The sequence below is a fragment of the Carassius carassius genome, chromosome 13 (assembly GCF_963082965.1).
Source record: "Carassius carassius chromosome 13, fCarCar2.1, whole genome shotgun sequence".
Taxonomy (NCBI): Eukaryota; Metazoa; Chordata; class Actinopteri; order Cypriniformes; family Cyprinidae; genus Carassius; species Carassius carassius.
Window position 1 is genome coordinate 28,114,961 of NC_081767.1, and position 13,993 is coordinate 28,128,953.

The 13,993-nt window shown below is 37.8% G+C and overlaps 1 protein-coding gene across 2 annotated transcripts in view; it reads left to right on the top strand.

The window, feature by feature from the left end:
- LOC132156279 (homeodomain-interacting protein kinase 2-like) overlaps positions 1-13,993 on the top strand; it is a 94,353-nt gene that overhangs the window by 22,937 nt on the left and 57,423 nt on the right. For both annotated transcript variants that reach the window (XM_059565209.1, XM_059565210.1), the window contains exon 2: positions 842-1,982. In XM_059565209.1, the coding sequence (XP_059421192.1) occupies positions 842-1,982 (1,141 nt within the window). The remainder of the gene's footprint in view (positions 1-841; positions 1,983-13,993) is intronic.

Consider the following 13,993-nt stretch of genomic DNA (forward strand, 5'->3'; position numbering starts at 1 on the left):
AAGGCTATTTCTGGACCGTTGTTTGCTTGTAGAAGTGTTGTATTTTCTGAAGAGAGATCCCAGAAGCTCAAATCCCACTCAGTTCTGCTTGTTGTTTTGGTTTGAGGATCTGATGTTGAGATGTTATTCAGATGTTTCAGGTTCAAGAACTTTTTTCTATTTCTAATGCCTCTGGAAAAGTGATGTGCATCTCCCTGAAGTAAACGTTGCAATGTGTTGCATGCATGGGCTACTTTTTTTTTTCTTTTAGGAAATTGCAATCATTCCTTGAGACTCACACAAATGACCCTGGGTTTGACATGGACTCTGCCTTTTTGGTGGTCCTTACATGGCCCATTGTTTTTACAGAAAGTAAAAAATCTGTATTTTTAGTGTTGCGTTATGGGCCAGTACATTTCAGATTTGCAATGTATATACAGTGGATAGTGGTTGTTGTTTTTTTTGTTGTCTTTTTCTAAATGAAATGGAAATTTGTCAAGGTTTTGCTAGATTTGCTACAGGAGCAGTCAAGCCATGAACTTTATTGGGAAAATACACACATCAAAGTTTTTGTCCTCACCACGTGGATTCAGTTTATGTAGAAATATTCATAAATATATATAGGGTGAAATCAGTCCAGGTGTTGCCCTGAAGCTGACTCTGTCAACCTTAGTTTCAAGTCTGAACACTACTGAGCAATCAAAGAGAAACTGTGCAAGGTATTTGTACAGCGGCTATTTTATAAGTTAGCATCTGGACTCTGACTCTATTAAACTGGCCTGCCGTGACCTGTAGGATTTTTATTTAAAGCTTATTCTCGAGTTTCATTCCAAGTTTCACATTCCCTCTCTCTCTTGCTCAGGTATGGCCTCGCAAGTGCAAGTGTTCTCCCCTCACACTCTCCAGTCAAGTGCCTTCTTTAGCGTGAAGAAACTGAAGGTGGAGCAGAGTTGCAACTGGGATATGACAGGGTACGGCACGCACAGCAAGGTCTACAGTCAGAACAGCAAGCAGAGTGTCTCAGTCGCCCCAGTTGGCATCAACGCTGCCAGTCTCCAGGTCTCCAACTCTTCCTTGTCCTACGAACAGGCCCTCCTCTTCCCTGCCGGCTCGGGGCACATCGTAGTAGCCTCGGCTAGCAGCACGTCTGGGGTGGCTGGTCAACTGTTGGGGAGCACCGGCAGTAGTGGAAGCGGCAGCGGAGGCCACAACCTGACACGCCGCAGCACCGTCAGTCTGCTGGACACGTACCAGCGATGCGGGCTTAAGCGCAAAAGCGAGGAGCTGGACAACAACAACGGGAGTGGAAGCAGCGTGCACTTGGTCGAGGAGCAGCAACTGCCTGCACCCATGATCCAGAACAACGTGCAAAGCGGTGCCACCGTCGCAACGGCGACTGCCTCCACGACGGCGACGTCCAAGAACAGTGGAGCCAACAGCGAGGGCGACTACCAGCTCTTGCAGCACGAGGTGCTTTGCTCCTTGACCAACACCTACGAGGTGCTGGAGTTCTTGGGTCGAGGGACGTTTGGGCAGGTGGTGAAGTGCTGGAAACGCGGCACCAGTGAGATCGTGGCCATCAAGATCCTAAAGAACCACCCTTCGTATGCGCGACAGGGACAGATCGAAGTGAGCATACTGGCGCGGCTGAGCACGGAGAGCGCGGACGACTACAACTTTGTTCGAGCATACGAGTGCTTCCAGCACAAGAACCACACGTGCCTGGTCTTCGAGATGTTGGAGCAGAACCTGTACGACTTCCTCAAGCAGAACAAGTTCAGCCCGTTGCCGCTAAAGTACATTCGACCCATCCTGCAGCAGGTGGCCACTGCCCTCATGAAGCTCAAGAGCCTCGGACTGATCCACGCCGACTTGAAACCTGAGAACATCATGCTTGTGGACCCAGCCCGCCAACCCTACAGGGTCAAGGTCATCGACTTTGGCTCCGCTAGTCACGTCTCCAAAGCGGTGTGTTCTACCTACCTGCAGTCCAGATACTATAGGTAAGGCGTTAATGTTCCATTGCCCTTTGTAGGAATTTCTCCTATTCAGATGTTCACTTTTAGTTTTAGAAAAGGTTGCTCTGGCTACTTTAAGATTCCTCTACTTCTTGGATCACTAACTTCTCTTCATGCAGGAATTTGTGTTGTGTAGCATAAATACATTGGTGGATTAATTGCTTCTGCCATCTTGAAATTGTTTTTTAACCTGGATGACATACATGCCAAAAAATTACTGCTTGGGTTTTTGATTAGTCCTTTAGACTTGTTTTCCAGTAAAACGCGAACAATTTTCCTGAAAAGCAGCAGTACATAAGGTATTAAGACTTGTTGTCTTCCTTAACTGGTTTATACTTTAAAAACACCTTTCTAAAAATATTTATTCTTAAAATACCTTATGTAGTGTTACTTGTCAGGTACACTGCCATTCAAAAGTTTGGGATCAGTAAGATTTGTAATGTTTTTTTTTTAAAAGAGAAGTCTCTTCTGCTCATCCTGGCTGCATTTATTTGACCAGAATATATTACAAAAACAGTAATGATGTGAAATCATATTGTAATTTAAAATAATGTTTTTCTGTTTTAATATACTTTAAAATATAATTTATTCATTTGATGCAAAGCTGATTTTTCATTATCATTACTCCAGACTTCAGTGTCACATGATTCTTCAGAAATCATTCTAATATGCTGATTTATTATCAATATTGGAAACAGTTGTGCTGCATAATTTATTTATTTATTTTTTTGGAACTTGTGATGCACTTATTCAAAATAGAAATATTTTTGGTGATAATAAAGACTTACAATGTTACAAAAGATTTACATTTTAAACAAATGCAGTTCTTTTTAACTTTATTTATCAATTAATTCTGAAAAAAATTTATTACAGGTTCCAAACATATGGAACATATTCCAACATCGATAACAAATCAGCCTATATTATAATGATTTCTGAAGACCGGAGTAATGATGATGAAAAATCAGCTTTGCATTACAGAAAATTAAATTATATTTTATATAAATATATTTTAAATGGTAGTAAAATTTTACTATATTATCATTTTTTCTGTATTTTATTTTAAATAAATGCAGCCTTGATGAGCAGAAGAGACTTCTTTAGTACATTAAAATCTTATTGATCCCAAACTTTTGAACAGCAGTGTAAATGTAAATTGTTTCAACAAGTTTTTTTTTATGTTTATGAGAAACAAGGCATACTCATTAAGAATAGGATTTTTTGCAGTTTAGGATGTACTAACATCAACTGTGGAACATAATTTACTTGAGTATTGTTAAATAGGTAACATTTAAACCACAGAACACATTTTATTAATTTTTTTTTTTTGGTATCTGTATTAGTCAGAGTATCTTTTCTTTCAGTTTTCCACCATTTTTATATTTACCTTTTAAAAGCTGATGACTCCTAGGGCTTTATGGGATACCAAAAAAAAAAAAAAAAATCATATTCTTAGTGAGTATTTGTGTATTTAAGTATGTGTTTCAAATTATCGTACAAAGTATTCATACATCCTCTGCCTTAGACGTGCGACTGTTTGCATACTGTGTAGTAGGGAAGTGCACATATTCAGGTTTTTTTCTTGGTGTTTTATATGTTAAAAATCTCCAGAACTTCCTCAACACGTGCATTTAGAGGGAGTCATAAAATTCAATAGCTTGCTGAGAACTTGCTTCCTTATCTTATTTAATGTGATGAAACACATGTTGAGTTCTGCTTTGATGATTAAAATAGTCTTTTTACTGTATTTTACAACATGGTATTTCTTCATGGCGGCAGCACCTAGGAGATATTCGCAGCTGTTTTTTTCCCCCCGCTTATATACTTTCCTAATACAAAAAGCAATATATTGTGCTTTTAAAAAACAGCCTACAGAAATGCAGCATCAAATTGATTGTAAACAGGGGGTAAGTTTCATTTCGGTTCACTTCCCTCCTCCCAACCAGAGTCCAGCGAGCTCATCGCTACTTACGATTTCCCTAGGGATGAAGATATGGGGTCACAGTCAGTTCCCCGGCAATACTTTTCTGTTATCCACACCAGAGCGCCAACATTAGAAACAGATGCCTCGATTGAAAGCTGCTTATTTTTTTGTAGTTAACTCATTCATTTACCTATAGCCGTGTTTGGGTTTCATGAGCCATATTGGGCCATTTTGTGTAGAATTAGACCTGGTTCACACAGAAGTTTGCTCTGTTGGGTTACCTCGGGTAGGCAGTGGGTGGCTTAGGTTAGGTTAGGTGTATGACCACACAGCCACCCCGAGAGAAATCAAACACTGGGGAATGAGTCAGGCAAAGTGCTGCCAGATGTGTTACGTTTAGGATGCCACAGGCATCGTTACTAAATGAGGGCAGATAGGGTAACATTTGAGTTTTGCTAATGTATTGAGGCTTGTAAAGCCTGAGATGCAACCAGCCACTTGGTCATGTTTAGGAAATTGCTGAAGTAAGTGGAAACTATCATCAAGTGTGTCGGCTGCTAGGTTCTTTTATGCAAGCTGATGTAATCGGTTTGTGTAGGGATTAGGGAAAGATCAAAATAGATGGAAAACTGCATGCTTTTGGCTCAAGGTCACTGTAAATGAGTATTTAATTAATGTTCTGTCCCAGTTTGGTGGAGAAGATTTGCAGCAGTATGTATAAATAATCTGCATAAATGTTTTTTGCATACTCTCAACAACGGTGAAAGAAATCTGTTTAGGGGAAGCTTGAGTATGGCCCCTGTGCATTAACTGAGCGGGTGTCAGTTTTTTGTCCTTGAATTAAGAAAGGAGACAAGTTAAGTGCAAAGAGTGGTGCAGGAGCTGTACTTACTCTGAGTTTTGTGTCCTTTTTCTTGTGGGAGTCCAAAAAGAAGATGATCCCTTCATTTCCTCCCAGCTGGAACGAAGAGGGGGAAAAAAGCTGACAATGAACAGAGTCACATCAGCCATCAGCCTTGTACATCTGGAGCGAGAGCGAGCAAGAGAGAGAGAGAGAGAAAAAGACATAGCAAGCACTATTACTATTGTGCATATTTAATGTTTAGGATTCGATAAAATCCTTAAACCTGTAATTTTGTGCATAACTCGTGCTGCACCATTTTATTTGATACTACTGATATGATATGATTTTTAAATGATTACACACTGCAAAAAAAAATCTGCCAAATCTGCCAAAAATAGTTATTTTTAAAATGCAGTCTGTGAAAAGAAGTCTTAATATCTTCTGCAGTGTTGCTTATCAACAACATTTGTCTTATTTTAAGGGTAATTATATATATTTTTTACTGGAATAGCCAGTTAAAAAAAGACTAATTAAAAACTCATTAAAAAGTACTTTTTATATAACACAAAGAAAAAACAACCAAGCCACATCTAGAGATGTCTAGAAGTGCAACTAAACATTGTGCTAATTCATAGCAATGCCAAAGCAATGTAACACCCCAGCAACTGCATAGCAACACCCTGGCAACCACCTATATCACCTTAGTATCATAGTGGTGAATTTTGCACAGGAAAGCACCATTTCATGAAACATAAAAATCCTGTTTTAGTGATGCATTTAGTTCATGCATGCAGTATGATTGCAGATCCATTGTAGGTGATCTATAATAATCATTGCATTGATGTGTTGCATTTCTGTAGTGAAAGCAGCAAGATACCTCAATCAGACATCAGCCTACTGTTACCGACTGGCTCTCACCTCATTTTTCAGTAACAGGACACGCACACAGAAATATAGCCAGCAGCGTCCCACCTGTAGAGGCCTCCCACAGAGTTCTATAGCCCTGGGAGAGCATCACAGGGTTCCTGGAACAGTCTGACTGTTTAACACGGGCTTCTGTTGAAAATGAGGGGCTTCTGGCTCTCATAGGGGGAAATCTTATAATGGGAAAGGGAGAGAAAGACTGTGGTTTTCTGAAAGACACTTTTCTAAATGCTTACTGCTGCTGAATCTGCAGTGTGACAACAATACAACGTTGATCTTCTTTCACACATCATTTCTGAGTGTATACTGTCAAAAATACTCCCTGCTGGGGTAATTGTGAAGTGTGTGTATGCATTTTTCTGCATTTAAATATGCTCACCTATTACGGTTTATAATCTTAGACTGATATATATACTATAGATTATAAATAAGCCATGTTAAGTTTTTATTACATATGTGTAAATACTGGCTTAGCGATGTCTGTCTGATTCATGAACAAATCGTTCTTCAGAGCTGGATCCTTGTATTGGAGTGAATCAGTGACTCACTGAACAAATAGCCTTTTGAGTCAGATCTTTGTTTTGAACCGGTTAAACCATTTCCTAAAAATGGTCTGGACTGGTCTAGACTTATTTAACCATGAACTGATTTACTGATCTGAGAACTAATTATTAAAAAATGTAAAATATATTTAATAACTATGTTATTTTAGTATTATTTATATATTATAATACTATTTTTAAATACAGTAATCACTCCTGCGTCTCTCAGTCTGTCTGGATTTATTACATCAGGACTGCTGATGAGAACGGCTGAATCAAAACCAGCTTGTTCTACCATTAAACCTCATGAAAAACTTTAGAATTAAGGCTAACTCTCGCACCGAGGTAACTACATTTTTTTGTCAAAGGTAGGGGCTTTAAGCAGAACTGTTATATAAAGACATGCTCGCTCATGCATCTTCCATTCTGTTCCCCGCAGTTATTTGTTTTGGCAATGCTTTTAAATCTGAGGGACAATTATCCGCGACCTTCGATAGGACAGGATGCACAAAATGTTCCCATATGTTGCATATTTTTAACTAAAGCCTCCGTCAGCCCTCCCCTCCTCCCGACTTTGCTTCCTAAAACACTCCTCTTAAGATGCCATCAGCTGTAAAAGTGATCGTGGAAAGCAGGGAGGACTCTCAGCAGTAAATTTCCAAAGTCTCAGCAGCTTGCTGATGGCTTTGGTGTCATTCTCCTACTGCAAACGCCCCGTGAAAGCTTCCACAAACGGATGTCAGCACTGGCAACGCAACCCCTATCAGCTGTTCTTCATATCTTTATTGCCGCTGCTTAACACGAACCCACAGTCTGCCGCTTCTGCTGGAATTTGATCCGTTGTGGTGTATTGGATTTTAAATCTCGCATTACGTAGATGTAGCGAGTTTTCATGTGATTGTATAGAGTTTTCACGGGGATGAATTGACAAGTAAACAAAGCAGTCCTAATTAAGATAAACATAAGAAAGGCAATTGGCTGCATACACATGCTAGACGTGCATCTCAGTGAAACAGATATTCGAGAAAGAACTTGTTGGGAAGGACTTTGATATTATTGATTGTGAAAAGCGGATGTTGCTTACCAGAATGCAGAACTTTTTTTTTTTCCAGTTTTGAGTAATTTTAGAATTTAGACTAATTTTATTTCCATTAGTTGCAACAGCAACATATAATTTCTACATGTTTTCAAGTTTTTTACGTTTTCTGAACCCATTTAGGGAAATGAGGCTTTGTGCTGCTTTTTTAACACTATCTTGTTCGATCCATGACTCGTATGAATTATTGGATTGTGAAAAGATACCGTCACTTAATGGAATGCAAGTTTGCTAACAGTATACTGTTTTTCTCTTTTAGAAAGTAAATAGGGTTGTTGTTGAAACAAAGAAAACGTATTTTGTTTGTATGGTGTTTCTTTGTACTATCCACGCTCATTAACTTTGCCAAAATAGCATCTTAAGTAAGTTTAAGTATAAATTGGCACACAGACATCATTCCATTGGTCTGAGGCCGTTCCTAATACTCTGTTTATTCAGGTTACGTTAATGATGTAACGGCTAAATCTGACTAGTTTACAGAGAACCAGATAAAGCAGATTACCGTCCTGTCCCAGTTGGGTCTTGTACCCATTTGAACTTAAATGAAATTAGAATATATATTATGAATGGAATGTTCCCATTTAAGTATGAGGTTTATGTAAAATCACCACCGTCAGCTGCGAGTTACATGACTGCGGTTGGAACAAGGAGAGCAGATGCGTGGCATATGCTGTCATATGTGCAGCTCGTCTCTTTCTCTCTCATTCTCGTTCTTGGCCTCCATCTACAACATCCCGCCCAACCTCTAGGAGTTGTCAGTTCTCAGCACTTTGAAGACCCTGCTGGGTTCGTCAGTGTGAGTCAAAGCGGGTACGAGGTCACCAAGGAAGAGACCATGGCCACTCAGTGTGTCAGTCAATACTCTCCAGACGTCAGAGCCTTAATATAGGAGGGCTTGAGGGGAAGAGAGCATGCTTTGCACATTTTTCTTTGATATGCAGAAATTTAGCCCAAATATGCAAAGGATCCGGAGATCATGACCTTGCTTTCTTTAGAACGTCCAACACGCTAATGGCCCGAGCTCGTAACCTGAGGGATCTCATCCAAGAATCTATTTGGGCACATCGATCATAACAGCACAGCTTGAATGTGCTATAATGCAGGAATCAGCTAGTATATCTTTTACTCTCTGTTCTTAAAGTGCTGCATTGTGCAAAATGCAATGTGACCTCTTCTCTACCCATAATGCGAATGATTTACACTCGACTTTTAAATATTAGGCTTTACTAGCGACAGCATGTATAATATATAATACATAATATGCATTTAATATTTTACATTGTTAATCTCGCATTCTTGTACACAACTGTTCAATGTAGTAATTTATTAATTTTTAATGTTTTTGAAAGAAGTCTCTTATGCTCACCAGGGCTGCTTTTATTTGAAATAAATACATAGATAAATAGTGAATTATTATTAAAGTATAAAATGCTGTTAATAAATAACAGTTTTCTATTTCAAAATGTCATTTATTCCTGCCCTGGTAAAGGTGAGTAGTCAGCAGTCATTACTCCAGTCTTCACTGCCAGATGATCCTTCAGAAATCATTCTAAAATGCTACTTTGGTTTAATTTCTTATTATTTTGAGAAATGGTGATAGAGTTCTTTAATAAAATAAAAGCTCAAAAGAACAGCATATATTTTCTTTACCAATATAAATGTCTTTACTGGCTCTTTTGATCAATTGAATGCATCCTTGCTGAATTCAAATTTTAATCTAGTAACTTAGTAACCACCTAGCAACCGCTCAGAACACACTAGCATCATGGCGGTGACTTTAGCAGGGACCCTTCACAGCACAAAAAAAAAAAAAAAGAAGACAAACCTGTATTATCAATGTGTTCATCTAAAGAACGTCACGGGGAACATGATTCCTTTCTGCCACAAAACAATACGCCTCAGTGTGAGCAGTCAGAACCTGCCTATCTTGTGTTTATAGATGAACTACCGTTCCAGGACATTTGCGGTGGCTCCGTGGCATGCATTAAGAAGCACTTTAATGAATGAGGTTGCCACTAGTTACTGTTCTCTCAAGCGTATGTAAGGCATCTTTTTATTCCGATGCCACTGAGCAGTGGGATTCGCTTACACAGAGCCTTGAATATGAGTTAGGCTGGCCTGTAGCAGCCAAACTACACTGGTTTACCCATAATGCAACAAAAACCGGCAACAAGCATCACTGGGGTCTTTGATATCCTTTACACAAGAGAATAAGGGTTTGTTTGTACTGCTCCGATAGAAGCTAATATAATAACACTGAGAAGGTACAACACTTCTTAGACAAATGTCAACCGTGACATTTTCTTTGTTATTAAGATTACATTTTCAAGAGTTTCTCTCTCTTTTTTTTTTTTTTTCTTTCAACCGATGGACATTGATGAAAGAAGGCTTTTTTTCTCCTTTTGGGCCTCTTAAGAATTAGTTTTATGAGATGTTCAACCTTTTGTGAATTTGAGTGACAGAAACATAATAACCAAGTGCTCATTTCATTTGCCTGTAGGCTACCCGCTTCATAGCGTCTTACTTTCTTCTCAGCGGAGAAAGAGACAAGTGGCTAATTAACTCCTGCTATTTGAGCATCTTAACACCTAGCCGAATTCTCAGTCATTTTAGCCATCTACAAAATTCCTTCCATAACAGTTTTTACTTTTGACAGATATTAACACCTTTAGTCCATTTTTAGAGCTGTTTTGTGGTTGTTTTTACCAGTGTAACTGATCTAATTTTCACATTTTGATGTTTTCTGATGCTAATTTAGCATTGTGGCTGGTTGCAGCATATGCTGGTATGTTTTGAAGCTGGGATACTGGTTTGAGCTGGTCATGTACTTTAATGTTCATTAACATTAATTCGTCCTCCTCCCATTTTCACCTCAAAATTTTGGGGAAGCTGTCCTGACGAGGCGCCACTGATGTACCCTATATTTTGTGTTTCATAAAATTTACAAGCTGTGATCATTCCTGCCCTTTTTTGCCCAGGCGTTTCCATCCTCTGTCACTTAAGAGACTTTCAGTGCCGTCTAACACACTGTACTGTAGCCTTCCACTCTATTATTACTCCGTGTTGAGTATAGCACAGTTTGGTGACGTCTAGCCTGTATTCTTCCCAGCCTAAATAAACCATAATTCCTTTGCAAGTGTGGAGTTTGCACTCACAGGCTTAGAAACCTTTCCATTTTCTGGCCTCTCACACAAATGTAGTATTTAAAGATCCTGAACTCCACGTCCCTTCCTGGTTTTATGTGAATTGTTATAGTTGAGTGGACTTGGTTAAGCATTCCAGAACTCTACTATGTTAATGATTTAATGATGGTATTGCCTTATATTATCAGTTAAAATTGCATGGTTCCTGTTCTTGGGTTGCCACAGAAACAAGTAAATTTTGGAGGGTCAGTGTCCAGCCTTGCTGTGGTGAGGTTTGGGCTCGTTTATGGGCATTATGAGTTTTGTGAACATAAGTGGCCCCACTCTTTCTCTTCGCTCTTTTCCAGCCCGTTCACAGCAAATGTCTGGCTTTCAGGAGGCCATGCAATTTCCCATGAACTGCACTGAACGAAACAGATGCATTTGTTTTCTCAATTGGAGGAATTTGCTAATACGCTTAAATAGTTTGGCTAATTTACGCCAGGGCAGACACCGCTTGTCCTGCTAGCTGAGGCCTCCTTTAAGCCCGCTGCAGTGTCCTGCTCGCTCTTTTTCTCTATCTCTGTGCTGTTTTATACTTTTCTGTTTCATTCAGTTCTTCCACATTGTGTTCTGCGTGGTTTGCTATAATCAATGCTGTTATTCACTGGTCTATCCTGTTCTACTCTCTTCTCACTACATTTTTCACCATTCATCACTGACAGAGCTGTTTTTCAGTCGTGTTATCAAACAACATTGTATTAATATATTCTTTGCATTCGTTTTCAAAGGTTGTAGTGCATGGGGTACATTGTCAATGTCATCAATTAAATTATTGATAAATCTTTGGTGACTAAGAGCCATTCAGTTTCATTGATGATAATGAAGATGAGATGAAAACATAAGGATTGTGATGAAAATGTATATAAACTCAAACAACATACTTTTGACCAAAATATGACTTATTGAAAACCATATTGAAAGACAATTTATGTCAAATTTAATTTAATTGGTATTAAATTTCATTTTAAAGCTGTAAAAAAAAAATAGTGTTCCTTCCAAAATATCAAGCAGGATATTCCACACCATGAAACACAGAGCTGTCAAATCTTTCTTGAGCTGAGGTTAATAAATGATGAAAGATCATTTAACATTTTTATGCTTTGCTATATCAGTTGATCAAGTTCCAGAGGTTTGAGTCTGAGGTGTAATTTGTTTGGAAAAATAATTACTCATGTATCGATTTCTTGTTAATTATTAAACGGGGTAAGCGTTCTAAATGTACCATGTGCAGTGATGTTGATCTGGAATGGTTTTTTTTTTCTTTGAATGGACTGTTTATGGAGACCAGACATGCATTTCAGCTTGTTACTTTTAAGTGAGCGTGTTATGTTTCCACACATCACCCTGTTCTTTTTTTTTCTTTCTTTGTATAAAGGGTTCATTCCTGGCCAAATGGTGTCAAGTTTTTTTTTTCTTTACAGAGAACATTTTATTACTCCTAACGTTGTGTTACTATAGAGAGCATTGCCTTTTAGAGCAACAGAGAGCTCTGAGAATTGGGTTCAGAAGAGTCAAGACTTAAATAATGTTTTGTGTGTTGGTAATTTGTGTGTTTTTTTGTGGGAAAGCATCTTTGGTATGTTGGTAGGACGTTTTATGTGCTTAATTTGATTCAGCAACGCACTGGGTGATATTGTCTTGTTTAAGCTCAGCTGACTGTCCTGTACATGCGCTGGAAACACTGACATGCCAAAACTGCTTATCAATGACAGAGGAACATTGCGTCCCTCTGATATCATCATCCAAGCTTCCCTCAACACAATATTACCCTCATTAGGCTTACAGGAGGGTGGCACAGGGATTGGAAGGACTTCACACACACACAAATACTCTTTAATTAGCTCTTGTTTAGTATGTCTAGCAGCAGACAGATGGGATTTGTTGATTCATTATGTTGCAATGCCCTGGTCAAAATGCGTAATGGCCAAATTTATGAAATATAATTTCTATTGATCTCTAAAGCATATGATTGAACCTCAGATCTGTCATTTCAAGGATGTGATCAAATATTGAAGATTGTGGGAGATGTAAGGCAAAATCTTTAGAATGAGTCTTACGAAAAAAACAGTTGCTCTTAAAATTAGCATAGAATAACTGGTTCTAACTATATATGTCTGTGTGTGTATGTGTTTATATATATATATATATAATTATTTTTTTTTATTTTTTTTTTGGCGTAATGTATATTTTTAACTCCATGCGGTCATGATCAGCCAGTCAGAAACTACATTGATTTAAATCTCTTACTAATCCTTGATTCTTGATTTTTGGTTACTTTAGACTTTGACAAGACAAGAAAAATACAGTAAACAAGAGGGCCTTTCACACAGAATGCATTTTTATTCCTCTGTGCTGCTTTTCCATTGTTTATTTAAATATGCACTAGACAAAAAATTTTGACCGGTGTGCAGTTTTTAGTTTTATTTTATTTAATTTTATTTCTCCATTCACGCCTCTGCAAGAACAGCACTTAAGCAAAGATTTTTTTCAACTTTTTTAACTATTATGAAGTTTTTTTTATGGAGTGTTAAGGGTGTGATATTGTTTTCATGCAACAATTCGATAAAAAATAAATTAATTTCTATTTTAAATGCAGTATTGCTAGTTATAGTCTATTTTTGACAAACAAAAATAGCTCCAAGCAAAGCAACAGCAGAACTGTTATGCATCTCTGAGCAACAAATTATGAATTGTTTTTATAATTGTGTATGATTATGTATGTATGTATGTATGTATGTATTGTGTATGTGTATATATATATATATATATATATAGTTTTGTAGTATTTCTTGTTTTTTTATGTATGTATTTGTTTTATAATGTTCTTAGAAATGCCCAATTAGGGACAGGAGTTGAAAATTAGCACTAGCTATAAACTCTATATGCTGCACATCAGTTACAGGCCCTGTATTGTAACTATGTTTGCTTGTATGGTCCCTGTTAAATAAACTTTAAATAAATAAAAAAATCATTTGGGTGATTCATTGACTCCCTCAAGACTTAAATAGTTCCTGAATAAATCAGTGTTTTTTTTTGTTTCTTTTTTTGAAGGCTATGATTGATCGAATGATTCAGTGACTCACTCATAAAGACTTGTATAGCATCTGAATGAATCAGTGTTTTGAAAAAAATGGGTGATAGAATAAATGAATCAGTGACTCACTGAATCACCACCAGTTGGTCACTTGTCGCCACCTACTGGTGTAATTGTAGCTTTGCTGAAAAATACTGAAAAAAAAAAACTACTGAACAATTAAGTAGACTCATAGTGACAGTCAGTTCATCTGAAACGACTGTGTTCTCAAAGACAATGTATTGTTTATGGAGTATAGGTTCAGAATCTTTTATATTATTCTTTTATAATCCCCTTTGATTGCTTGATTGAAGTATGTTTTTTGGCCCATTTGTAGATCATTCATATAGATGTAAGTATAGATAAAACAATTCTTACATAAGCGATCACATGCCTAGTTTCTGTGCT